Source organism: Mesocricetus auratus, unplaced genomic scaffold (assembly GCF_017639785.1).
Source record: "Mesocricetus auratus isolate SY011 unplaced genomic scaffold, BCM_Maur_2.0 Super-Scaffold_100013, whole genome shotgun sequence".
NCBI lineage: Eukaryota > Metazoa > Chordata > Mammalia > Rodentia > Cricetidae > Mesocricetus > Mesocricetus auratus.
In genome coordinates, this window is record NW_024429196.1 from 83,483,587 (window position 1) to 83,508,669 (window position 25,083).

At 38.5% G+C, this 25,083-nt stretch overlaps 1 protein-coding gene across 1 annotated transcript; it reads right to left on the reverse strand.

Moving 5' to 3' along the window:
* Positions 1-11,392: 11,392 nt before the first annotated feature.
* LOC101828087 (zinc finger protein 431-like) lies at positions 11,393-16,137 on the reverse strand. Its single transcript, XM_040755240.1, has 4 exons — positions 16,011-16,137; positions 13,379-13,504; positions 13,121-13,181; positions 11,393-11,794 (listed from the first exon to the last, which is right to left on the reverse strand). Exons 1-3 carry the CDS (start codon positions 16,135-16,137, stop codon positions 13,171-13,173), a joined length of 264 nt encoding a protein of 87 aa, XP_040611174.1. The 3' UTR covers positions 11,393-11,794; positions 13,121-13,170.
* Positions 16,138-25,083: the final 8,946 nt, after the last annotated feature.

A 25,083-nucleotide genomic window follows, 5' to 3' on the forward strand; every position in this document is an offset into this window, starting at 1 on the left:
TATGTAACTAATTATGTTTTTTCAACCCTAAAAGAAACTAAATAGTATCCATGAAAGCAAGATCCAGGTGCTAGCTAGGGAAGACAGGGTCTTAGTACCTCCTGTCTATCCACGATTCATTAATGATCTGTAAATGCTCCATAGTGAAAACAGAACATAATGACTTATTTCTTGTAGATTACATCCCCTTATTATCAGTCTGGGGATTTGTGAGAAACCCAGGAGTGGAGCAAGTCAACAAATGTCATTGCTTGGCATTTCTCAGACCCATAATCAGTTCTTTTATTCAAATGTACTAGAGGTTTTAATAATATAGACATTAAAATTTTAGATTGAATGAGTGCATAATGTGTTGCAGTTTTCCCTGTATATATTATTTTTCTGAGACTATGAGTGCTAGGCATCATGAGAGGGTACCAGCGTCAGCAGAGAGATGAGGGATCTGGGTAATAGGCTTTTTTATTCCAACGGTAGCATCAAGAGAAGATTGAAGAATTCATATGAGAGGGCCTGGGTTGTGAGGTGGGTGGTTTTGGAGACTGAGGATAATGAATGAACCTTAAAATTCCTGAGTAGGGTTTTGTTGGTCATAGGTGGACCTAAAAGAGGAAAGGATGGGTTATTATTTTTGACATTGTCCCTTTTTCTTGAGATTATAAGTATACTATTTTCCCTTCCCTTTCCTCCCTCCAAACTTTTATATATATATGTCTCTTTACTCAATCATATTCATGGTGTCTTTTTCCCTCGATGTGGTCACACACACACACACACACACACACACACACAGAGAGAGAGAGAGAGAGAGAGACAGAGACAGAGACAGAGACAGAGAGAGAGACAGAGAGAAACTTTTAAATAACTGGCTTACTCTATATAGCGTTACTCGTATGTTTGTTTCAGGGATGAACATTTGGTATTAGATAATAAATTGGTGTATTCTTCTTTCAGGAGTATTGTGTTTCTCACATTTAACGTTACTTTGTTGTCTATAGTTCTTTCTGTAGTTTGAGGCATTGTGAGCTTTCCTCTGTCCATTTTGGCATGTCTACTATTATTGTCGTTGTTCAACTCATCTTTTGGCAGTCATGTTGATGAGATATTATGGGTATAGCTTTTGACATTACTAAGAAACACAACCTCACAGCAAACTCCCTGATCCCCTGGCTCTTATCTTTTACTCTCTTCTGCAATGTGCAGGAATTGTTTTGTAGCTATACCCACTGTGGCATTGCTCCATAGCTCATTATTTTTGGCTAGAGTTTTCTGTAATGGTCTCTATCTGTTGCAAAGAGAAGTTTCCTTGATGATGTGTGAAGACTTCACTATCTGTGGATATAAGAAAAAATATTTGGAGTGTGGTTAGGTATTATGCGAGTTTAGTAAAATGGTGATTGTGGGTACTTGTCCATGATCCTGGACTTCACTAGCCATGTGTAGTAAGTTGAGGTTCCAGTGCCAGACATAGATTTCATACTGTTGAGCAGGTATTTAGTACATTAGAGATCTATTGGCTATCACCAAGTTGTGTATTGCACTATTTCACCTTGAGGATTATCATCCTATGTTGGTCTTTGTTGTGATTCATAAGAGTCATAACTGAGTAGGACTGTTTTTTCCCTCCTTTGGAATCTTCCATCTTATCTTCTGGTGCCATAAAAACTAGCTGTTAGGGAGGAAACATTTAGTTTAGTTTCAGTAGGGTCATTTAGACTTATGTCTGAAGTACATGGTGTCTTCAGCAATATTAATTTACCCTCCACCTCATAGCAATAGGCTCAATGTTTTTGGAGTCTCTTAGACAACTTTAAAAAATAACTTAAAAGAGGGCTTCTCTTGCCTGATGTTGGGGATTTTGTTAGGTGGTCTTTTGCTCTTGGAGAGAGGATTGTCATCCCAGCTTTAAAAAATTCAATTAAACTATACATGCGTATTTGTAAGTAAACTTAACATGTATCATAGTTTTTTGTTTTTAATAAACTTTTAAATTAGAAACAATCTTATTTTAAATATCAATCCCAGTTCCCTCTACCTCACATCCTCCCATGTCCCCCCACTGACTCCCCCATCCAATACCCAGGGAGGGTGAGGCCTTCCATGGTGAATGGGCTTCCCAAAGTCCATTCCTGCACTAGGGATAAATACTAGTTCCGCTACCAGAGTCCCCATTGACTGCCCAGGTCTCCTAACTGACACCCACGTTAAGGGGACCTGGGTAGTTCTTATGTAGGTTCCCCAGCTGTCAGTCTGGGGTCCATGAGCTCCCACTTGCTCAGGTAGGCTGTTTCTGTGGGTTTCCTCAGCCTTGTCTTGACCTCTTTGCTTATCACTCATCTCTCTTTACATCTGGATTCCAGAAGTTTGACTCAGTGCTTAGCTGTGGATCGCTGCTTATGCTTCCTTCAGCTACTGAATAAATGCTCTATGATGACATTTAAAGTAGTCATCCATCTCATTATAGGGGAAGGGAATTTAATGTAGCCTATCCACTATTACTTAGATTCTTAGTTGGGGTCATCCTTGTGGATCTCTGGATATTTCCCTAGTACCAGATTTCTGTTTAAACCTGTATTGGCTTCCTCTATTAAGGTATCTCTTTTCTTGTTCTCCTCTATTCTTCCCCTGATTCAATGTTCCTGATCCCTTATGTTCTCCTCCCACCTCTTCTTCCCTCCTCTTTCTCCTAAAGCTCCCAATTTGTTCAGGAGCTCTTGTCCCTTTTCCCTTCTCTGGGGACCATGTATGTCTCTCTTAGGGTCCTCCTTGTTCCTAGCTCCTTTGGATGTGTGGTAATCCTTTGCTTTATATCTAATATCCATATTTGATTGAGTACATACCATGTTTGTCTTTCTGTGACTGGTTTACCTTACCCAGGATGGTTTCTTCTAGTTCCATCCATTTGCCTGTGAATTTCAGGATTTTATTGTTGTTTACTGCTGAGTAGCACTCCACTGTGTAAGTGTACCACATTTCCTTTATCCATTATTTGGTTAGGGGCATCTAGGTCGTTTCCAGTTTCTGGCTATTACAAATAATGCTGCTATGAACATAGATGAACAGATGTCCCTCTGGTATGAATGTACATCCTTTGGGTACATGCCTAAGAATGGGATTGCTGGATCTTGAGGTAGACTGATTCTCATTTTCCTCAGAAATGCCATACTGGTTTCCAAAGTGGCTTGCACTCCACCAACAAAGGATGCATGTTTCCCTTTCTCTACATACTTTGCAGTATAAACTGTCATTGGTGTTTTTGATAGAATGGCAGCTTGAGTCTCCAAGTTACATGTTGCTCTTGGTAGAGAAAGGTGTGCCTGGAGACCTTTGATCAGGGAGATGAGAAAGAGATTGGAAATGGGGAAGAGACTGATTGATGAATCAACCCTGAGAAAACAGAATTCAGAGTATATTGTACATTTGCAAGGGCAGTTTCTTTTCAGTATTAGAAAGATCCATACTACCAGTCATGAGTCCTGGGAACAGAAGGTGATCCAGTACCAGAACTTAAATTCTACATGGTGATCCCCTTTAGAATATCTAAATGTGGCCACAGAATCAGGGTCTGGCTGGAATATGTTAAGCCAACCAAATTGCAGCTCTTAACAGTCTTTTTTTCTAGGAAATGGGCCAGAGGAAGGGCCCATGTGCCCTGAAAGGATCATATTAAAGGGATCAGTTACCTTAAGAGTACATGGCTGGACAGAATTTAGCATTCCGTTGGTAGGGTGGGATAAGTGGTTCTGTAAAACAAAAGTCTGGAGAGTGAAAGAAGAAATCAGGGTCAATTGTTGAAAGGAAATGTATAAGCAGAGTTCCTATGGGCCAGAAACCTAGTGGAGAGAAAAAGACTAAAGCAGTGGGGACTAGAGAATTTATTATTAGCTTACTATTCAATTTCATACAAATGTTAAATAAAATGAGAGATAGTAATTGGTAGTCAGTCTAGAAAGAAAGCTAAACCTAATTCATAATTCCACTTAGCTCTGAAACTTATTAGAATGAAAGGATCTCAAGGCCACAGTATATCCTTGCTGTAAGATGGAGAGCATTAGACAAAGACAATACTATATATGGAGGTCTAAACATCGGGGGCCTTAAAATGAATAAAAGACTTTCTTTAAAAATAGTCTCCATGAGAAGAATGACAGGAAGGGGCAGGAAAGCCTCTTCAAGGGAGGCTTCAGAGTGTCTTCCTGAGCAAACTCTCCCTGAGGAGTCTTCAGACAAAATCCCCAGAAAAAGGAAAATATGACTGTTTGAAGCCTTTTTTGACATTGTAAAAGACCTCTTTATTCCAAAGTATACATCCAATAATGCCCCAGAAGACATGAGTAATGAGCGTTCTTCCCAGAATAACAGGAACCCATTGCTTCAGAATTTCTGCAGAAATGTTATTAAAATGAAAAAGAGAAGTTGCTTGTACTGAATTGCAACTGTTGGTTTCAATGCTAAACTGTTTGTCAAGTGCTGTTGCCTGGGATCAGTGAAAGTTCATATAAGACCAAAATATGTCACTAATTGGTTGTGTACTATAAGAAATTCTGCTTTGGAGAAAGCTAAATGAAAAACTTTTTTTAATTTAAAGATATACTGTTATTTTTTTCAGGTAGAATGCATAACTGTCTCTTGAGAGTATTTTTAAGTAAAATGCACTTTTAAGATGAGGGAAAAGAGTGCTGTGGATGATAGGTAAAGGTTTCCAGCCTCCATTTGAGCTGAGGGAAGGGGCTGCTTAACTAACTTCTTCAGATAATAGATCAATAAAATGAACTGATACACTTACTATTTTTGGTTAGATTATCCAGCTGGGATAATGCAATTATTTATTTATTTATTTTTATTTAAATTAGAAACAAGCTTGCTTCACATGTCAATTCCAGTTCCTTCTTCCTCTCCTCCTCCCCCTTCTCCCCAGCTCTCCCCAACCCCCCAACCCCCACCTAATCACCACTACACTCCCCCAGAGAGGGTGAGGACTTATATGGGGCATCTCCAAAGTCTGTCATATCATCTGGGGCAGGACCTAGGCCCTCCCCTATGTGTCCAGGCTGACAGAGCATCCTTCCATGTGGAATGGGCTCCCAAAGTCCATTGGTATGCCCGGGATAAATACTGATGTACTACAAGAGGCCCCATAGATTGCTGAGGCCTTCTCACTGACACCCAAATTTAGGGGGTCTGGATCAGTCTCATGCTGGCCTCTCAACCATCTGGTTGGTATCCATGAGCTCCCCCTTGTTCAGGTCAGCTGTTTCTGTGGATTGTACCAGCCAGTTCTTGACCCCTTTGCTCATCACTCCTCCCTCTCTGCAACTGGGTTCCAGGAGTTCAGTTCAGTGTTTAGCTGTGGGTGTCTGCCTCTGCTTCCATCAGCCACTAGACAAAGACTTAAGGGTGGCATATAAGGTAGTCCTCAACCTCACTCTCAGGGAAGGGCATTTAAGATAGCCTCTCCACTATTGCTTAGATTTCCAGTTGGTGTCATCCTTGTAGATCTCTGGAAATCTCAGTAGTGCCAGTTCTCTCCTCAAACATTTAATGACTCCCTCTATCATGGTATCTCCCATTCTGCTCTCTATTCTTCCCCTGACTCAACCTTCCTGCACCCCCATGTCCTCCAATCCCCTCCTCTTCTCCCACTCTCTTTCTCCCAGCTCCATCTCCCCCACCCCGCCCCATGCTCCCAATATGCTAAGGAGATCCTGCCCACTCCCCTTGTCTGGGATACCATGTACATCTCTCTTAGGGCCCTCCCTGTTTCCAAGAATCTCTGGTGGTGGGGTTGTTTTCTCCATCTATAGTGATTGAAAGCTTTGCTGAGTATAGTAGTCTTGGCTGGCATCCGTGGTCTTTTAGTGTTGATAGAATATCTATCCAGGACCTTCTGACTTTCAGAGTTTCCATGGAAAAGTCTGGTGTGATTCTGATAGGTTTGCCTTTATATGTTACTTGGCCTTTTTCCTTTGCTGCTCTTAATATCCTTTCTTTATTCTGTATTTTTTGTTTTTTTACTTATCATGTGCCCAGGGGACTTTTTTGTGGTCCACTCTATTTGGTGTTCTGTAGGCTTCTTGTACTTTCATTGGCATATCTTTCTTTAGGCTGGGAAAGTTTTCTTCTTTTGTTGAATATGTTTTCAGCACCTTTGAATTGGGTTTCTTCTATGGCTATTATTCTTAGGTTTGACCTTTCCACAGTATCCCATATTTCCTGGATATTTTGTGTTAGGGATTTGTTGGACTTAAGAATATCTTTGGTCGATGAATTTATTTCTCCTAGTGTATCTTCAACACCTGAGATTCTGTCATCCAACTCTTGTATTCTGTTGGTAAGGCTTGCATCTGTAGCTCCTGATTGTTTACCCACCTTTTCTAATTCCAGCATTCCTTTAGACTTTTTTTTAATTGTCTCTATTTCAGCTTTCAATCCTTGCACTGTTTGAATAGTTTCTTGTGATTTTTTGTTTGTCTTTTCTTCCATTTCTTTAAAGGATTTTCTCATTTCCTCTTTTAGGGCCTCTATCATCTTCATGAAGTTGTTTTTGAGGTCTTTCTCTTCTGCTTCACCTGTGTTGGGATGTTCAGGTGTAGAGTCTCTAGACTCTGGTAGAGTCATATTGGTTTTTCTGTTTCTTGAATGTGTTCTTATATTGTCGTCTTCCCATCCCTTCTTCCAGTGGGTACAGGTGGGGTCTCTTCCTCTCTTGATGGGTATGGGTCCAAGGTTCTCTTACAGTGGGTGCATGCAGGTCTAATACTCTGATGGGTCTCAAGGTAAGTGCAAGTGTGTCTGAGGCACTCTGTTTTCTGGTGGGTGGGAGCTGGATTAGGACAGTGCCATCAGCAGACTTGTGGTTGCTTGGTGAGATGGGGGCAAGTCAACCTGTCTGTAGTCCCCAGGCCAGGAGATCCCAGAGTGGGTAAGCAGAAGTCAGGCCAGAGGTGGGAACTGAAGCTCACCTTTGCCCTGAGTGGCAGTGAAAGTCAACCTGCCAGGAGATCCCAAAGTCTGTTTGAAGCTTTTTATAGATGGTAGTTATGTTTTATATCACACGATTTAGTTCAACATAACATTTTTTCATATAAGATGAGTTATCTCTGTAGACCTATAGCACAATTAACATACAGTAATGCATTATATATTTGGAAATTTGTATCTTAAATGTATTCATTTAAAATACCTACCTATCTATCCAAGGTGATGGATATGTTAATGAGGATGTACTTTTTATCTCTTTTGTTTGTGTGGCCTTCACAGAAATTTAAGTATGTTGTTGATTAACATTAGTGAAAGAGGTACTTTTGATTTATTTATAATCCTGGATAGATTTCAATACTTTTCCATTGAGTGTGATGCTAGTTGTGAGTTTTTCTATTTAGGTATTTTAAATTGAGATGCTTCCCTTCCATGCTGCTTCTATATTTCCCTTCTAAACTGTTGTTGTATTCAAAGTTATCAAATATTTCTCTGAATTGATTGTAATGGTCAGGAGCCTTTTTATTTTGTCAATTTGACATAATATATTGATTGGTTTTCATAGATTATGCCATGTTGTATTGAATGTATAAATTTAACCTGTTCATGAACATAATTTTAAATTGAGCTATCAAAATTAGTTTTCTTGCATTTCATTTACAATATTTTCATTAATATTGCTTGGTGGTATTTCTCTGTGTTTCTTTTGTTTTTGTCTGATAGTGATTTTAGTGTAGAGACTAAGCTCTTAAGCTTTTCAATAGAAATTGAGAAAGATGCTGTCTAGTATTGAATCATTTGGTAGAATTCTATAATGATTAACAATTATGTTTAGTTTTTTAAAGAAGACATTTTCAAAAAATGACTCATTATAAATAAACTAAACTCTTAATGCTTTGTTTCCATCCACTTGAAAAGTTTCGAACATTAAGATAAACAGAATTACTTAGTGGAAACATTAATGGTTCTTTTTTATTCAATGAAACATGGTTTTGCTTATAACTTTACAATACAGTATTCTTTAGGTTACTTTTTCCTTCTTCAGTGGAGCATTTTTCCTATATTGTATTAAAATCATGAATTTTCTCAGCTCCACAGTGATATTCACTTGTTACCCTCTTAGTTTCCCAAGAGATCCTCATTTCATCAAATGTCTGCCTGTAGATGTTACTCACAAGACTATGATTCATTTTTGATAAGGCCCCCAGAGGACAAAACTTTAAAATCAGCTCTAGGAGATAAAGTTCATCTTGTTAGCTTAATGAGTCCCATGACTATTCTTCAAATAGTTGATTTAAAAATGTTTCACAATATTATAAGACCTTACCTCATTATTTCATGAAGTAATTCTTAAATTTTTTCTTCTTTTAATATCACTGTCCTATGTAGTGTTTTATCTATGCCTAATAGGATTAGAGATACAGGCTTTGGGTACTAATTGTCTACATTTTAGGACTGTTATACACTAATTTCAGGCTATGGTTAGGTTAGGGTTAGAGGAACACAGGGTAACTCAAGGAGATATAAACAAAGTCCACAGTGTCCTTGGGACTGATAACCACAGCCCCATGTATAGAAAGAGATGGGTTCTCGGGATCTGAATCCATCCCTCCCTAAAGACTCTGACTCCAGACCTTTACCAGCTCTATCAAGCAATTTCCTTGTTTTATAGAAGAAGCTCTGTTTCTTTCTCAATATATCAGGGCCTTAGAGAAAATTCACAAGGCCTACACATATTGCATAGGGGCCTAGTTTCAAGTGTCTTCTAAAAGTTCTGCATTTTGAATTTAACATTAAGGTATAAGATTCATTTGGAGTTAATTTGTGGAGTTCGTAAATGGCATCTCATATACTGGGTAGCACTCCACTACAAAGCTGTGATGTAGAAGAGTAGAATTGGTGACATAAAGGATTTACCAATGATTAGGAGCTAGTCACACAAAGTAGAATTTAGTTAAGGGAGGGCTGTCTCTAAAATAGCATAAAGATAAATAGTGTGTTACCCAGGGCTGTTAGAGCTCAGATGCTAGGATGTAAATGTTCATTCACTTTTTATGCATACTGTTATTGGTCACATGTGTGTAATAAAACAGGTAATGGGATTCTCATCCATGGAGAAGATAAAGAGACCTTCTGCATAAAGATCTTTCTATAGTAAGCTAGGGCCTCATAGTTTTAAGAGGAATTTTGAACATATGAGTTTACATTAACAAGACAAATGGTGTGCTTTTGTTCTTTTAGTCCCCTAATGATAAGACATTTTCTGGTTCTCTATAGCCATTATGCCTAGCTAACATCTGCTCCACTAATTTACACTCAATCATTCCTACTAAGTCTCTTTAATTAAATAGCTCTTCTGAATCTTATTCCCTAAGACTTCAATCATCCCACTAAAGTCCCAAAATTCAACTTGCTCTCTAGCAAAAAAAAAGTCATATTAATGAACTCCTAGACATTTTACTTCTCACTCTTCCTAATCTTAATTTCTCTTTTTATTTTGCATGTGTATTCATATGAAGATACACATGTGTGTATGGGATGCAATGTTCATGAGGGGGCAAGAGTACAACTTTACGTATTATTCCTCAGGCGCCATCCTGTGACTTTATTTAGGAATAAAGATCAAAGTGCATGATACCTGGAGCAGATCTTACCCACATCCAAACCATCCTTCTGTTTTATACCTCTGAACAAAATCATCATGCTTCGGTAAAAGCTGAACTTAAGAAAAGATAAAGTCTTGGGAGAGGATCAAATTATTTGAAAAGAGTAATACTAAAAGATAACTAATTGTGAGAGTTTATTTAGTTAGTTAGTTAATTTTTTTTTTAGTTTGCTACTTTATTTTATTTTCACTACATAGCTAAGGCTGGCTCTTAACTCATGACTTTATCTGGTTGGCTTTTCCTCAACATGACATAAGCTTGGATTATTTGGGAAGAGGAACTTCAATTATAGGGTGCAGGGAGAGATCTAATACCCATATTGCTAACCACACCCATTGGGCGTGGTCACCAGTATGTAGAATGTAGGGGGGGGGATAAAAGAACTTGGGGTAGGAGACACTCTCTCTTTAGATTCTGGTTAAAAATATGGATGAGCAAATTATGAGGAGCTCATTGCCAGGACCTAGGTCAGGTTTTTGGAATTTTCTGTGGTTCCTGTTATGGGAATACTCAAGGGTCTAAACTTCTTGGGAACAAGCATGAGTAGTCACAAACCCACACACTGACATCACATAATTAAATCTCTAACCAAACAGATTTTCACATGTGAATATTTTTCCTTGTAAGCAGTTATTCCTGTAACTCAAGTGTTGAGGCATTTAAAGTCTTAACAGTTTTCCTTCACCATGAATTGGTTCATGTAACAAATCAAGCACATAGGATTGGATTTAGAGAAACTTACTAATCTGAATGAGGTTTTTAAATGTAATTAAAGAAAAGTGTAAAATCAAAAAGGGTTACCTTATCATTGAATTCGTAGGACTTTTGTCCATACAAGCTTGTAGGTGCAAACAAAATAGAGACATCATAATGCTTGATCAGATTGTTGACACTTGTCAGTTTTCTCTCCAGAATCTTGTGTAACCAAATGTATGTTGACTGAACCTCGAACCAAATCCTTTATAATAAGATTCCCTTCAGTATGAACTTTCTCAATCCCTCAAAAATTATTGTGATATGCAAAGGCACAACTTTACCACACTGATTATATTTATAGGATTTCTCTGCAGTATGTTTTTCATGATTTTAAAGATGGAGGTTACATACAAAGACTTTACCCCATTAGTTACACTCACAGGTTCTCTCTCAAGTACGTGTTCTTTTATGACTTACCAGATTGCACTGTTGTGAAAGACTTTACCACATTGATTATTTTCATAGGGTTTCTCTCCACTATGTGTTCTTTGATGTGTTTGCAGACTACTGATATGTGAGAAAGCTTTACCACATTGATTACAGTCATATGGTTTCTCTGCTATGTGTTCTTTTATGACTTACAAGAATGCTTTGTTGTGAAAAAGCTTTAGCACATTGATTACATTCATAGGGTCTCTCTCCAGTATGTGTTCTTTTGTGACTTATGAGGGTGCAATGTTGTGAAAAGGCTTTACCACATTGATTACATACATAGGGTTTCTCACCAGTATGTGTTCTTTTATGTATTTGGAGACTACTGACATGTTAAAAGGCTTTACCACATTGATTACATTTGTAGGGTTTCTCACCAGTATGTGTCTTTTAAGATCACCATGACTTGCAAAAGCATAGGGTCTCTCTCCAGTATGTGTTTTTTTATGTTTTTGAAGTTGACCGTAACTTGCAAAAGATTTATGACATTGATTACATACATAGAATTTCTGTCCAGTATGTATTCTTTTATGTCTTTTAAGATTACCATGGCATGCATAAGCTTTACCACATTGATTACATTCATAGGGTTTCTCTCCAGTATGTGTTCTTTTATGTCTTTGAAGGTGGTTATGACTTGCAAAAGCTTTATCACATTGATTACATTCATAGGGTTTCTCTCCTGTATGTGTTCTTTGATGTACTTGGAAATAACTGAGTCATATAAAGGTTTTACCACATTGACTTCAGTTGAAGGCTCTCTCATCTTTATGTGTTCTTTTATGTCTTTGAAGCTGACCATGACTTGTAAAAGCTTTACCACACTGATTACATTCATTGGTTTTATCTCCAGTATGTTTTCTTTATGGAGTTGGAGAAAACTGTGACATGCAAAGATTTCACCATATTGAAGACTTTCATATGGTTTCTCGCTGGTGTGAATTTTTTCATGCCTTTGAAGATTCCTGTAACACACAGAAGTTTTAACACATTGAGTATATTCATAGGTTTTCTCTACTGTATGGCTTCTTTCATTTCTGCATAGACAATTGGCACATGTAAAAGCTTTACCATATGCATTATACTGATAAAACTTAGTATTTGTATAAATTAATTTTATAATTTGGCCTAATTGTAAAGAGGAATCAGATCTTAAGTTTTACATTCATGATGCTTCCCTTTGTGATAGGTTGTTTTGTGGCTTTGAAGATACCTGTGATAGTAAGACATTTTATTTCATGGCCCGCATTTATGGCATCTTTTTTATGTGAGATATTTCACATATTTGAAAAGAACTGGAGCAACTCATAGCTTTGCCATATTTTTTGCATTCATAAATTTTCCTATAGTGTGAGGCATACTATACTGGCAGGATGCACCAGGATAAATGGAAGTATTCTCACATTCCAATGCTTATAGGGCTTTTCTGCAGTGTTTGTTGATGTCACATTCAACAAATCTACTCGAAGTGGGAGCTCCTAAATAACTTTCATATTTACTAATTGTTCTGAGAGTGAAAGGGGGGCTACATTGCTTCTTTCCATATTCTAGGCTCACTTGGCTTGTATTTAGTGTGACATATGATATGGGTTTTTCTTGTTTATTTTGTGTAGCTTTGGAGCCTGTCCTGGAACTCTCTCTGGAGACCAGGCTGCCTCCAACTCATAGAGATCCACCTGTGTCTGCCTATGGAGTCATGGATTAAAGGTATGTGCTACCTCTGCCCTCCTTGACATGATATTCTTAATAAAGGAAGAATAACAAATAAAAGGTTTCCACATTGCATTCACACAGCTTGACTTTCTTTTCCTCATAGACATGTGGTATAGGAATTAAGGATTCTCAACAATAACCTTCTTGACTCTCATAAACAGAACCTTTCCATACACTTAGCAAAGTCACAAACATATGAGTAATGACAGCTTCACTATAGACTCTTTTTTTCTTAGAAAGTCTTGGACACATACATATCATCTATTCAACAATTATGCCACTTAAAATATCTGAGCAATATGAAACAAAATGGATTGGCATTTCTACAGCATAGCTTTCATGGGGCTATAATTCAAATGTTGGTATCTGTTAAGGCATTGTTTACTTGTCTTCTTTTTCATGGGAATGCCTTAAAACACATAATAGCTGATATTGAGGTACCTGTTTTATAAGAAATTAGGAATCATTAATATACTTTAAGCTATACTTATTTACACAGTTGCTTTCCTTTAAAACATCCAGGACACATTAAAATCTCTGCAGATGCAAATTTGGATAAACTGGTACATGAAAATTACCTTCTGTGTCTTCTAAAAATTTCACAATGTTCTTCAGTATTATGGCCATGTCAGCTGTAGCCTAAAATACAATACCAGAAAATACATGATTTATGAATAGAAATTGTACAAAATTTAAGATAATATCTTAAATAAACATTAGAACTATGTCTTATTCACCTAATTTTCCTTTTTCTCAATCAAAATTACAGAAGAGTATCAATAACCAAGAAACATTTGTCCCCTTATTTTAAATCGTGAAGATAAATTCAGTCTTACCTATGGCAGTGAGGTTCCCATAGGTCTCCAGCATCACATCTTCATAGACACTTTTCTGAGAAGGATTCAACAAAGCCCACTCTTCCTGAGTGAAGTTTATATGCACATCATCATAGGTCACTGCATCTTAAAATAACCCATACATGTGTAAAACAGGAAATGTGATACACTGTTTTTGTATACTTCTTTGACAGTATATTCATATCATTTAGGTCCTTCCCACACTTATTTCATTACATGAACATTATAATGTATTCATCCAGTCACTTTAGAAGGAAACTGAGTAGGAGGTTCACATGCACCATTTCTTGGTCCTTTAAGTAGCATATAGCCTGGAGAAAGAACTCCCAATGTACAGACATAAAGGGAGAGGTAAGTATGAGATCAACACTACTGAGAACACATCAGAGAAATTGTGTGATAGGGCCAGCCTATCACAGCAATACCCCAGTTCCTGGTACCAGCTTCTGTCTCTGTTAGGTATTCATTGCTGTGAAGAGATGCCATAAATCATGGCAACTCTTACAAAGAAAACATTTAATTGAGGTGTATCCCTTAAAATTTCAGAGGTTTAGATAATTATCATCATGGCAGGGGGCATTGCAGCATGCAGGCAGATGTGGTGCTGAAGGTCAGAGTCCTTAAATCTTGATTCAGGGGCAACAGGAAGTTGACTGACAGACACACTGGGCAGCATTCCGAGTATAGGAAGCCTCAATGCCTGACCCCACAGTGGCATGCTTTCTCTAATAAGGAAAAGCCCACTCCAACAAAGCCACACCTACTACTACAGTCACTTGTAGGAGCTCACAGATTATGGACTGACAGCTGGTGAACCTTCATGGCACCAAACTAAACCCTCTGAGTGTGTGTGACAATTACGTGACTTGATCTGTTGAGGGGCCCTGTGAGTGAAGCAAGGACCCATCCCAGGCTCATGAACTTGCTTTTTGGAGCCCACTCCCTGTGGAGGGATGCCTTGCTCAGTCGATACAGAATGGAGTGACTTAGACCTTTCTCAACTTGGTATGCCAGACTTTGTTGAGTAACAAAAGAAGACCTTACCCACTCTGTGGAATGAATGAGAGATAGGAAGGGAGAGAGGTAGGGGTCAGGAGATGGGGAGGGAGGGGAACTGGGGTTGGTATGTAAACAGAAAACTAAATTTTAAAAATAAATTTAAAAAGAAACAATGTATGATTTGTATTATGTACCCAAAGTTACTGGTTTTGCTCTCATGTTTTATAAGTAACAAGAATTTTAAAAATAAGTTTATACCAATTTTTATGTATACAGTTTGTGTGTGAGAGAGGTTTTCCATGTGTGTACATGTGACATACCAGAGAAGAGGGAGTTAGATAACCTGATCTAGAGTAGCAGATAGTTATGCACCTCCAAATTTGGGTGTTGGGAATCTGAACTCAGGTCATCTTAAAGAAGAATATGTGCTGAGCCACCTACCAAATCCCATAGTACTTTTTAGGCAAAACACTAAAAGTCTTTCAGAGAATAAACATAACAAGAATAAAAGAGCCTACATAAATAAAGTAAGTAAATAATCATTGGGAACTTGATGCCTCAATATTAAGACACTGTATAAGGTAAATTTGCAGCAAGAACCGAATACAATCCAAAGAAAATGTCCAACACCTTATAACAGGGTATCTGATTCTAAAGCTACATGCAAGTTGGAAACAGATAGAATTCTCAAGAGGATTACAAAAAAAAATAGTACACATATTGGCACAATGTGACTTCTATACTTACAACAAATCTGCAGCAATTGATAACATGTACAATATTTGGAAAGAATAAATGAGGTGGAGAGTAAAAGCCAAGAACAAAAGCAAGAAAATATAATCAACTTTTCATCAAAAAAAAAGGAAACTCAACCAGGTAAACTGAGATTTTGACAAATGTTACTCAGCTACCCATGATTCTATGTGTTTAGAAATTAAATAAACAGACTTCACAACTCCCAGAAAACTAACTCTAAAGGACCCTTAAACTGTTCTGCTTCTGACCTGCTAGCTATCGATATTTCTTCCAAACAGTCACTCCCCACGGTCTAGAGCTCTCTCTACAAATGAGGGTAATATCTTGCTATGGTTCTGCAAACTCTCACATCCCCTTGTGGTTTGAAGCAAACACAGCCCCATTGATACCCACACAGAAATAACATAGAAAAACAATCTAGCGTCTGCTTCCTGCCACATGTATCATGACACAATATATGGAATCTGCCCTATCCACCCACCCAACACTATGCACACCTGAGAAACTTCTGCAAATCGGAAATTCCTCTCGTTCCCTGGAACTCAACTTTCTGAATCACATCATGGTAGCTGGTAGTAGCAGAAAGTTAAAAGCATTCCGATCACATATTGCTGAAAGATGATCCCCATCACCTTCTTCTACCAATTTCTAAACTGTGGATATCACGTGTAAGACAAACTTGAAAGTGGAATGTAATTTTCATAAATTCTAGAAGCCACACTTTCAGTTTTCCAATGTATGATCCCACCACACACCTAAAGCAACCCTGTGATGCATACTGGACACTGATATTAGAAGTATCACAGCTTCCCACAGCCAGGGTTGCAAAGCCTCCCTCTCTCCCCAGGGAACTTACATTCAGGGAAGCACAGAGTACAAGAGCCACTGCCCAGGAGAGCACATGGCTCATGGTCCCTCACAGTCCCAGCAGCAATGACAGCTAGGCAGACCTGCTCCTCCTGCTCTGAAGCCTTCACACTCATTCTTCATTATAGCTCCTATAAGAGAACCAGCAGAGAATCTTGGAGAGAACGTGCCTCCAACTGGTCCTCCTGAGTGCTAAGCTTTCCCAGAGTGCCTCATTAGCTAGGGCCACAATGTTGGACCACAGAGCATCAGCAACTCCCCTCTCGGGTAGGTGGAGACCAAATAGCTCAGACAGCATAGGCATTCCTAGCACTGCCCTTCCATCCCAGCAGACAGAGCCCTAGTCTGGGAAGTTTGTATTTTAGTAGACATTCTCCCAATCTCCCAGAGCACTTTCTGTTCTCTTCCAAAGCACAAGGCTTTTTATGTGCACATGCCATTACACACTCAGTATCCAGGGAAGCCAATACTTGACTTAATTCTTGGAAGTCCCACAGCCATACACAGGTCACATTCAAACATTCATAGGTCACACAGTATTGTTACTGTGTAACTGATGTTAAAGAAAACAGGTCATTAACTAGAAAACAGTGAGGGGTCATAGTAGGGCTTGAAGGCAGGAAAGACACTATAGACACTATATATAGATATGAGGCAATTATAATCTGGAGAATTCTTTTGAAAAGTTGCAATAGGCTTTATGGCCATCTGCTCCAGAGATAAGGGATTTGGATGAGAGAACACCAAGGATCACTCATGTATTTTCTTGGGCTGTACATCTTAAACCAGTAGAATAATAATCCTATTAGGAAGGGTCACACCGTATTACACAGATTTTCTAGTTTGGTTGAATTAGTATAACTACAGCAATTTGGTTTCATGATAGCATCAGTCCTTTATCCAGATATTGTTTGCCCTTCTCTGTGGGACCCCAAGAAATGGGTAGTCAGGAATTTTATCAATCATCTAAAATTGATTACAAGACTCCATACTGCTAATTTCCACTGCTGAAGAGCAGGAAATTGCTCATGGTCCTTCCTTCTCCCACCCTTTTCTGCACTGTGCCTACACCAGCTTCAAAGCTGGTAAATGAACTCAATTCTTTCATAGACCTCTCTTTATTTGTAGTCCCCAATACAAGCCAGAGGGATTGGTAAACACTCATTAAATGGTCAATATTTCCTTCTCAATGACCAGTCAAAGTCCAATCTTGAAGGAATTGTAGCAGTGTCCTCCCAGCACTGGGTAGCAGAGGCAGGATTATCTGTGTTCAAAGCAATTCTCAACCACATAGCCTGGGGGCATGCCTGAGCTCAATATAACCTTCCCATATTGTGAACCCACAAATCCGGTCTGTCTTCATTCTTATGACATGAATTAATACATCCTGGAAATTTAAAGAAAAAAATCACTGAATCTTCCTGTCCTAGTTAGGATTTTTATTACTGTGAATAAACACCATGGCCACCACAACTCTTATAACAAACATTTAATTGGGGCAGCTCACTTACAGTTTCAGAGGTTCAGTCCATTAGCATCATAGTGGGGAGCATGATGTAAAGAATAATGCGGTGCTGGCTACATCTTGATATGCATGTCACAGGAAGTTGACTAATATGCTTGGCAGTATCCAGAGCATAGAAAATCCCACAGCCCATCACCAGTGATAATACACTTCTTCCAAAAATGCCAAACTCACTGCAACAAAGCCATGCCTTCTAATAGTGCCACTCCCTATGATATTATAGGGCAAATTACATTCAAACTATCACATTGCCACAATCAGGTCCTTTTTCATGATGGTGACTCAAGCAACTTATTTCCAACCCTGTTTCCCCCTTGCAATACACTCAACAAACTATTCTTTCAACTCTGGTCTGAAGGCAGAAACCTTGCTCCAAATGTAAATCCTTTTCCTGTGACTGCAATGGAAAATGAACAACATGACCCAAATGGATTATTTCAAAACTCTGAGGTCATAGAGTCACCTAATTTAAGAAGGGGTAAACAAGAGGGCATCAAGGTAATTGCCCTGGAAAACAAGACTGGGATCAAGTCCACCTGTGTCAACATGAGAGAGCTTGTCTCAAAAACATTTCCTAAAAGGCTGAAAGTGCAGCTGTTCTAGAATTACTATGCCTTTCCAATGAGAAATAACTCCACAGACTTAAGAGATTAATAAAGAAAAATCTCTGTAATGATAGCATGCATCCGTCTCTGGCTAATGTTCAAAGAGGAGAGAGCCTAAAACAGATTTGTTTTGTTTTGTTTTGTTTTGTTTGAGACAGGGTTTCTCTGTGCAACAGCGGTAGTTGACCTGAAACTACCTCTGTAGACCATGCTGGCCTTGAACTCAATGCAATCTGCATGCCTTTGACTCCTGAGGGCTGGTATTAAAGGCATGCACCACCAGCACCTGGCTCCTAAAACAGATTTTGCATTCCACATATGCTGTCATCTTTAAGTTCCTTTATGGTCAGAGTCCAGCTTACACTTTGAAAAATTTAAATAGTTGACAGGAAACTGCAAGTAGGGACAGTTAGGCAAATGAAAGACTTAAACAACAAAAGATATCACCATAATTATTTCATAGTACACGAGTAAAATGAAACATTACATCATACTTTACTGGCAGGTCTTGAGGTAGAGGTGCCAGAAGATGAGAAAGACAGGAAAAGCAGAACAAAGAAAAGATAAAAGCTGGGGCAGGTAGGTCTTACTTAAGCTATGTCTTATTTTAAGTAAGCTTCTTAAAAAGAATAGCTTCTTATATACTATTTCCAGGGGGAAATGGGAGACTTCTAAGAAGTCAGCAGAAACTATCATACAGTGGGACAAACTCAAGAGAAAGTTACTTAAACAATGCAGCACAAGGGGAACACAGGGTATCCCAAAAACATTACTGACTAAGCCCACAGTGACCTTGGGACCCATAACCACAACTCCACGTCGTGGAAAGAGTTGTATTCTCGGGATCTGAAGCGAACCCTCCACGAAGGCCCTGGCTCCAGACCATTACATTCTCTCCAAGCATCTTCCTTGTTTTAAAGGAGGAGTTCTATTTTATACTTGATATCTCAGGGCCTGATGGAAAACTCACAGGGCTATGTCCCAGGCTGTTACTGAATCTACCAAGCATGTTCCTGGGTTTGCTTGCTCATTCTCAACCCTCAACACAGCAGTGTTTTCTTTTCAAATACTTGTCATCGTATCCCATGTATCCCATCTGGCAAAACTATGATTTTTCTCTAGAAGGAAACTGGACCTTTATGGCACACCATGCCCTAATGTTCATTGTGACCACGTAATGCCCTCTTAAGCAGCTTGTGAAAGCCCTGTTCTCTGTAATGGGGATGGGCCGAGAGGCTGTAAATCAGGGGTTTCTCATTTGTCATGGTTTGGAACCAAATGTCTGGACAATCATGGAGAACAAATGTGTATTTTAGCATCCTAATCTCTAATAGGCCTAGTTAGCATACTACTTATTTTTGGGTTATGTTAGAGCGCTTCCTCAATTCAATTCTATTTTGTGGGACTCACTACTCCCTAAGAATTGGTAAATACTTTATATCAACAATTCTTCCACATCACAGCTTAGTTGTGGAGTGCATTCATTTACGGATATCTTTTGTGGCCTATGCCTTTAATCCCATCACTGGGTAGGCAGAGGCAGGCAAATCTCTATGAGTTAGGGCCAGCCTGCTCTACAGAGCAACTTCCAACTCAGGCTCCAAAGCTATACAGAGAATACTGTTAAAACCAAACATAAATAATATAAATAAATAAATAAATAAATAAATAAATAAATAAAAAGAATGTCATTTATACCATGCACAAAATTAACTCAAGTGTATCTTACACCTAAATGTTAAATGTGAAGTGCAGAACTTCTAGAAGACACTAGAGAAGCAAAGCTGCTCCAAGTTTGGCAACTTGCTTCAGTATGCACCAAAAGCATGTTGGTGTTGACTACAAAGATGTTTCTACACAAAACTCCCTGATTGAAATGCTTTTCACAGATTCAGCCCACAGAGTCAAGTATTCATAGGTCAGCGCCAGGGTCTCGTGAGTTGCTAGGATCATATGGGACCTCACAGAACACTGAACAGCAGGTTCCTACCCAGCCTCCAGGAGGGCCTGCCACACTGTCTCCTACACCTCCCCATTCTGTCCCCTCCACCATCTTTGGATAGTATCCCCTCACTCACCATGCTGTGGCTTCCGTGCTCATCCATTCTCCCCACAGAGTTCCCTATGACATCAGTCACAGGACAGCAATCAATCCACTAGTGCCTGTTCTGCTGTAAAACCAAATATACAGCATGGCTCCAGGAAGTGTCCTGAAAGACTTGTGACTGGCTGGTTGGCCTGGTGTCCCTAATTGGCTAGTGAGGCTTGAGCAACAAGAGCACTTCCTTAAGGGTTAGAGTGTGCTTAAAGAGACAGCACAGAGGTCCCTGGCCCTGGCTTCTACTCCAGACCCGGACCTTTTAGAGATCTGCAGAGATGCTCATTTCAATAAAACTTACCCCTGTTTCCAATAGATGAACCAGCTCTCTTCCTGAAGTTCATAGGTACATTCTCTTCTTTCTCCTACTCACAGTGTGCCTAATTTGCACAGACCATTACACAATGCGGACTTGAATGATTCTCCTATTCAACAGATAGAAGGGTGCCCAGGATATTAAAAGATAGAGAGATTTTTAGGACACAAAAGAAGAAGTTCTGGCACATGCCTTTAATCTCAGCACTCGGAAGGCAGAGGTAGGCAGATCTCTGTGAGTTCCAAACAGGCCTGGTCTACAAGAGCTAGTTTCCGGACAGCCTCCAAAACCACAGAGAAAGCCTGTCTTGAAAAACCAAAGAAAAAAAAAAGATGTTTGTTTTGTGGCTTTTTGCTAAGTTCAGGAGAACTGAGTCTACTTTTTACAGCCATGATAGAAATGCAGGAACCAGATCACAAACAAAATGATATATCCTTCACCTGCCAGAAGACTGGGTGAAAGCTCCATTGCATTGTGAGTTTTATTCCTGAAATTCATGTCAAATTCTTGAGAAATGAATAATAATGAAAGCATAGCCTTCGTGGTAAGTTTAACACTCAGAGGGAATGGGACTAAGAAAAATGCCTTTAAGAGCACTATGATGGACCTTGAGAGCTTGTTGAAAACAAGGAGCACAAACAAACTATTACCACATTTTACCTTTTTCATCTAAAATAAAAAAGGTTATAATTAGTATAAGAAAAACTATATAATAAATAAACTAACTATACACAATATATACAGGCAATAAATGCATCAACAATGTCTAGCCAATCAGAATTTGATGAATTCTAACAGACATCGTGTGTCCATAACCCAAAGAGGGTTGTTCTCTCTGCCTGGACTCTTAGGGAAGTGCCTGGACCCTATCCTGAATGAAATGATAGACTCTAGATATCCCCTATGCGGAAGGAATTGGCAATAGGGTGGGAGGATGCGGGGGGGATGGTGGGGGGGTGCGGGAGGAGGGGAGGGAGAGGGAACTGGGATTGACATGTAAAACAAGCTATTTAAAATTTAAAAATATATATATAAATAATTTGATGAATTCAGAAAAAAACTATTCCAGTCTCTATCTTCTTTTGCTGAGTCCAAAAGATTGTACCTAATTTACTTTCTATTCTAACTTGCATTGTCAAAACTATCTTTTTCTGTCTGTCAACCTTATACACTTTACATTTCTTAAGTGAATTTCTTTTCTGAATCTGATAATAAGTAAAACTATAACTATTGTTGCCCAATTTTGACAGCATTCTGTTAGCAGTTGAGGCAAGAGTACTTTCTTTCCCAGTGGCTTACTTTTACTATAAAGAAAGTAAAGTCCATATGAAGTTTCTTTAATGCCCATCATCTTCTCTGAAGTATATTGGTGTTGCCAGCCTCAGACATGCCTCATTTTTATTAAAACAAACAAACAAACAAAAAACTATGTAGCTAGGCAGTGGTGGTGTACAAACATAGCTCTCAAAAATCCATCAAGGCATGGGTGTTGGTGGCTCACACCTTTAATCCCAGCACTCGGGAAGCAGAGACAGGCAGATTTCTGTGAGTTCAAGGCTAGCCTGGTCTACAGAGCAAGTTCCAGGACAGCCTCCAAAACAATACATAGAAACCCTGTCTCAAAAAACAAGAAAAACAAAAACAAAAACAAAAAAAACAAAAAAGGAAAGAAAGAAATCCATCAAGTCAGGATGCTACTGGAATAAGGTATCTCCATTTAGAAGGTGATGTTAAATTTCATTCAGTACTTTAAATTTATTTATTTTTATTTTGTGTGCATTGGTGTTTTGCCTGCATGTATGTCTGTGTGAGGATGTCAGGTCGCCTAGAACTGTAGCTATAGACAGTTGTAAGCCACAATGTGTGTACTGAGAGTTGAATCCAGGTCCTTTGGAAGAGCAGCCTGTTTTCTTAACTGCTATACCATCTCTCCAGCCCCGTCATTCAGTCTTTTAACTACAATTGTAAATGGTGGCTTTAGAACTAGAGACAGAATTTACTTTCTTATTCCTTGGTGATTGGAACTTTGATGATGGTGTTTCCTTTTTAAGCATCGATTTACTTAATTTTTGAACTTTATTAAGTTTCAAAAATGAATGCCTATAAGTTTAAATTAATAAACAGGAAGTTTTCCACTAAGTAGCAAGTATCTATCAACTTGAAAAACTAAACAACCAAATTTAGTCATGTATCTAATGGCTCATATTATTTTAGAAATTTTTCATCAGAAATAAAACCCAACACTGTCTCCCATATTCTTTAGCTTTATATAATAGGAAATGATATTTTCTGCAAATTTATGTATTATGGCAATAAAGTACTTGCTAAAGTTTCTTATGTATAGTTAGAGTATAAATCCAAAATCTAAAAGTATAGAAATTTAATTGACTGGAAATCCCAGTGTATTAGTCAGGATTCTCTATAGAGTCTCAGAACTTAAGAATAGAATCTCTTTCTCCATCTATCATCTATCCATATCTGTCTGTCTGTCTGTCTGTCTGTCTGTCTGTCTATCTATTGTTGGGGAAGTCCTGTGTATATGTCAGTAAAGCACTGTTGGCCAATAGGGAAGCAAGATAGGTGGGACTAGGAGTTCAGGAGGATGCTGGGAAGGAGAAACACAGAGTCAAGATGTAACAGCCATAGGGTTAAGAAGCCTGGACCCTTTTCTCCAGTAAGAGAAGTACTTAGATTAACAATTATGGGGTAAATACTAAAGTCAGAGCTAGCCAGTAAGAAACAAGCAAGGCCAACAGCTTCATAATTAATATAGCCTCCTGTGTGTTTATTTGGGACTAATGCGACTCTGGAACCAGGCTGGCAGGAAGGCTTTCACATTACAAATGGTTGTCAGGAGCGGGATTGAATTTCCACGCAGAATGATAAAAGCTTTAAAGGAATTTTAGAAACAAAAGAACGGAGAAAAGCATGGGTTCTTGGTAGCAGCATTTTTCTCAGGTGGACTCTATTTTGCTAGCGACAAGCAAAAACTCACATGGCTTGCTTAAGGGAGTCTTCCTGACTCAGCATTAAAAAAAAAAACAACAACAACAAGGTTCTTTTAAGAGGCTCTTCTAAAGATTGAAAAGTTGTACCTACAGCTGGAAGTGGCAGTGACCACATCTCTAAGCCGGCAGTTTTTGCTAGATGTCAGCATAGACTCAGCGTGAGCTGGAGTTGCGCTTATGCCCGCTATCTTGGAAAAACTGCAGTTTAAACAGTCATGGTTTTAACAGATAAGACACGTGGTCAGAAAAACATAAAGATTTACAGTAAAGTCAGACTTGGATGAAGAAAAACTTCTAAATGTTTACAGTGTATTTAAAAATATACGTAGGATTGAGAGAGAGAAAATAAACCCCGCATATACTGGTAAATAGAGAAGCCGGCTGTTGTGCCGGTAGGATTTGCTGCAGAGGCAGAAGCAGACAGATTTCCAAAGAGAAACCCTGTCTCAGAGAAATAAATAAAGAAATAAAAGTAAAAAAAAATAAAGTAATAATAGATAAATAAATATGCCACATAAAGATGGAAAATACAGAGAAAGTCTGGATACTGTATACTATTGTGTTTTCCAGTTTTTTGATTGCTAAGGAAAGAACAACTACTAAAGTACACTTGATTATAAATGCTGCTGAATTAATTCAACTTATATCTTTTGAAAATGCCTTGACTTCAAAATTTAAGTATAAGGATATGTTACTTTGGAAAAGAGTTTTAGTTTATATTTCTACAGAAAATGAAAAGCTGAGGATTCCTTCCAGGCTTCTGTGGTTTGATGAACCAAGACCCCCGGAAGCAGTGGGCCAGGTATTCCAACAATTGAGACAGCTAAGATGATGGAGCTTTACAGACCATGAAAATAAGGACTTATACAGGTTTCTGAGTTTTGTCATGATCCTCATGGTATGAACAGCGCCCCCTTCCAGCATGAAGCAATTTGGAATGAGAGACGTCCTAATTCCCATCTTGTTTATAAATCTTTGTTTTCATTTAAATGGGTTGTTTATAATTAGTTAATGATCATAACCAATCTCTTTTTAAAGGAAAAAGTGGAGTATGGTATGGAAATGAGTACTTTGTATTGGTATTGTTTTTCATTTATTGATACAAATTCAAGGTCAGTTTTGTGATGTGTATATTTCTCCTCTTGATTAAATATTGTGCTTATACTGATCTTTTAAAATATAATGCATAATTAAATACAGCCTATAGATATTTACTTATAATAGTCAGAACTTATAGTTAGTTTTCTAGATATACAGAAATATATTTGAGATAGATAGTCTTCAAACCTTTCAAAGACTTTCAGAAAATGGCATTTAAAATAGTTTAGGGTTTTTCTTGACCATGGGAAATGTCTGCTCCTGGCATCACCTATTATGTCAGAGAGGAAGATGGGCATCGAAGAGACTCGTTAAGTTTGCTTTCAACATGGCAAGATTAGCCATTTGGGCAAGAAACAGCTCTTTCCTGGACTGCTTAACTGTTGCTGTATAAACTGGACATTCAGGACCC